Source organism: Otolemur garnettii, unplaced genomic scaffold, assembly GCF_000181295.1.
Source record: "Otolemur garnettii isolate 467f Iridium unplaced genomic scaffold, OtoGar3 scaffold00112, whole genome shotgun sequence".
Classification (NCBI taxonomy): domain Eukaryota; kingdom Metazoa; phylum Chordata; class Mammalia; order Primates; family Galagidae; genus Otolemur; species Otolemur garnettii.
The window spans coordinates 736902-739768 of NW_003852507.1; the positions used below are offsets into that span (position 1 = coordinate 736902).

A 2867-nucleotide genomic window follows, 5' to 3' on the forward strand; every position below is an offset into this window, starting at 1 on the left:
TGTCATTGTTGTTTGGCAGGCCTGGGCCAGGTTCGAACCCACCAGCCCTGGTGTACGTGGCCAGCACCCTGGCCACTGAACTACGGGCACCGAGCCATTTCCCAGTATTATTTATAAAATCCAAGGGGTAGAAGCAACCCAACTGTCAACTGATAGATGGTGCATATATAAACTTGGAGTTTATGTGTCCATGTATGTATGTATAGACAGATACATACACATATGTATATATACATACAGACACACGTGGGATATTTTTCAGGCTTAAAAAGGAAAATAATTTTGATACATGAGGTAACACAGATGGATTTTGAAGACAGCATATGAGATAAGCCAGTCACAAAAAATAAATATTGAATTATTCCACTTATATGAAGAATCTATAGTAATCAAATTATAGACAGAAAGTAGACTGATGATTGCTAGGGGCTGGGGAATTGATTTTAATGGGTACTAGCTTCAGTTTTGCAAGATAAAAAGGATTCTGGTGATGGATGGTGGTAATGATTGCATAACAATGTAAATGTGCTTAATTCCACAGGATTATACACCTAAAAATGGTTAAGATAGGCCAGGTAGGGTGGCTCATGCCTGTAATCCTAGCCCTCTGGGAGGCTGAGGTAGAAGGAATGTTTCAAGTCAGGAATTCAACATCACTCTGAGCAGGCTCGGCACCCACAGCTCAGTGATTAGGGTGCTGGCCACATACACTGGGGCTGGAGGGTTCAAACCTGGCCCAGGCCTGCTAAACAACAATGACAACTATAACAAAACAAATAGTCGGGCATTGTGGAGGGGGCGCCTGTTGTCTTAGCTACTTGGGAGGCTAAGGGCAAGAGAATAGCTTAAGCCCGAGAGTTTGAGGTCACTGTGAGCTGAGACGTGACAGTACTCTCTAAGGAAAACATGGTGAGACTCTGTTTCAAAACAAAAAAAAGATCACCCTGAGCAATAATAAGAACCCCATCTCTATTAAAAATAGATAAAAGTAGCAGGGTGCAGTATTGCATGCCTATAGTCCCACCTACTCAGGAGGCTCACTTGAGCCCAGGGGTTTGAGATTATAGTGAGCTATGAAGATGCCACTGCACTCTAGCCAGAGCAACAGAGTCAGACTACCTCGGAAAGAAAAAAAAAAAGAAAAAACGAAATGTTAAGATGGTAAATTTTATGTGTATTTTAATACAATTAAAAATAATAAAAATTTTTTAGAAACTAAAGAGAGAATTTTAGATTTATAATGTAGACCAGCCCCAGGCACAGTGGCTTATGCCTAGGAGGCCAAGGTGGGAGGACTGCTTGAGGTCAGGAGTTCAAGACAAGCCTGAGCAAGAGCAAGATCCCATCTTTATAATAAATAGAAAAAATGGGTGTGGTGGCAAATGCTGGTAATCCCAGATACTTGGGACAGTGAGTCAGAAGGATCCCTTATACCCAGGACTTGGATACTGCAGTGAGCTATGATCATATCACTGCACTACAGTCTGGGCGACAGAGGAAAATCTTGTCTCTCTAAACGAACTAATCAGAACTCTAGTGAACTGAGTATATACAATGTAGTAATAATAATTTCATTTTGGCTTGGTCACTTGAACCCAGGAGCTTGAGATTGCCATGAACTAGGCTGATGCCACGTCACAGAGACTATCTCAAAAAAAAAAAAAAAAAAAAAGAAAGAAAAAATTCATTTTTTGGGTTTTCAGATTGGTACACTAAACATACTGTCTATGGACTAAAGTTTTATTTAACAAAACAGCCATTAAATAATTTCTTTAGTTGCTTATTTTTTTTGAGACAGGGTCTCACTCTGTCACCTAGATCATAGTGCAGTTGTATCATGACAGCTCACTGCGACCTCAAACACCTGGACTCAAGCAATCGTCTAATCCCTCTTGCCTCACCTTCCGGAGTAGCTAGGACTACAGGTATGTACCACCAAGCCTGGCTAATTTTTCCATTTTTTGTAGAAATGGGGTCTCACTCTTGCTCAGGCTACTCTCAAACTCTTGGCCTAAAGCGATCCTCCAGGCTCGGCCTCTCAAGAGTGTTAGGATTACAGGTATGAACTACCACACCCATCCTCATTAAACAAATTCTAAACCATGTTAAAAGAAGATCGTATCAAATATAATTTACTGTCAAGTATATCTTATTCTACTTTAATTTTTCAGAAATTGTTAATCCTTCCAAAATAAACAGAGAATAATATGTAAAACTAGAGTTTTAAAAATTACAAGAGGCAAGTTGGGGGATGCCAATAATGTTCTGTTTGTGACTCTAGATACTAGTTAAACAGGTCTATCAATTTGTGAAAGAAAATTTATTGAAATATGCACTTAAGATTTGCATATTTCTCTTTAGGTCTCATATACTTTCGAAAATTCCCACCCTCCCTCCATAATTGAAAACAGTCCGTCTTTCCCTAATATGCTAATAAGAATGAACATATTTATTCTAAGATAAATACTGTACAAGAAAAAAACATTTATTATATATTATTTATTATATATTTAACTTACCTCAGTAGATTGCTTTCCACTATAAGACATTTTCTTGATAGCCACCACTTCATTGGTACGCACATCTCGTGCCTATAGAAGAACAAAGACCTTTGTAAAAATTAACGGAGTAAATCCAGGCAATTATTTCTTTGAAAGTAAAAGCACATGCAAGCTACCATGTCAAAAAGGACACCAAAAGTGCTTTTAAATAGTATTTTTAAAATAATAACACTATGTAGCAGTACATATAAAATTATCCTGGCACTGGTACCTTGGAAAGAAAAATAAAGCTAGTTTACTCATGAGTAATCTTGTTGAGAGGAAATATGTAAAAATTTGAGCAGCACTATTAATAAAAATACAAAA

The 2867-nt window shown here is 37.9% G+C and overlaps 1 protein-coding gene across 2 annotated transcripts in view; it reads right to left on the reverse strand.

Moving 5' to 3' along the window:
- The window catches only part of TAOK1 (TAO kinase 1), a 145686-nt gene that overhangs the window by 76427 nt on the left and 66392 nt on the right, over positions 1-2867 (reverse strand). For both annotated transcript variants that reach the window (XM_023517509.1, XM_003797126.3), the window contains exon 3: positions 2520-2591. In XM_023517509.1, the coding sequence (XP_023373277.1) occupies positions 2520-2591 (72 nt within the window). The remainder of the gene's footprint in view (positions 1-2519; positions 2592-2867) is intronic.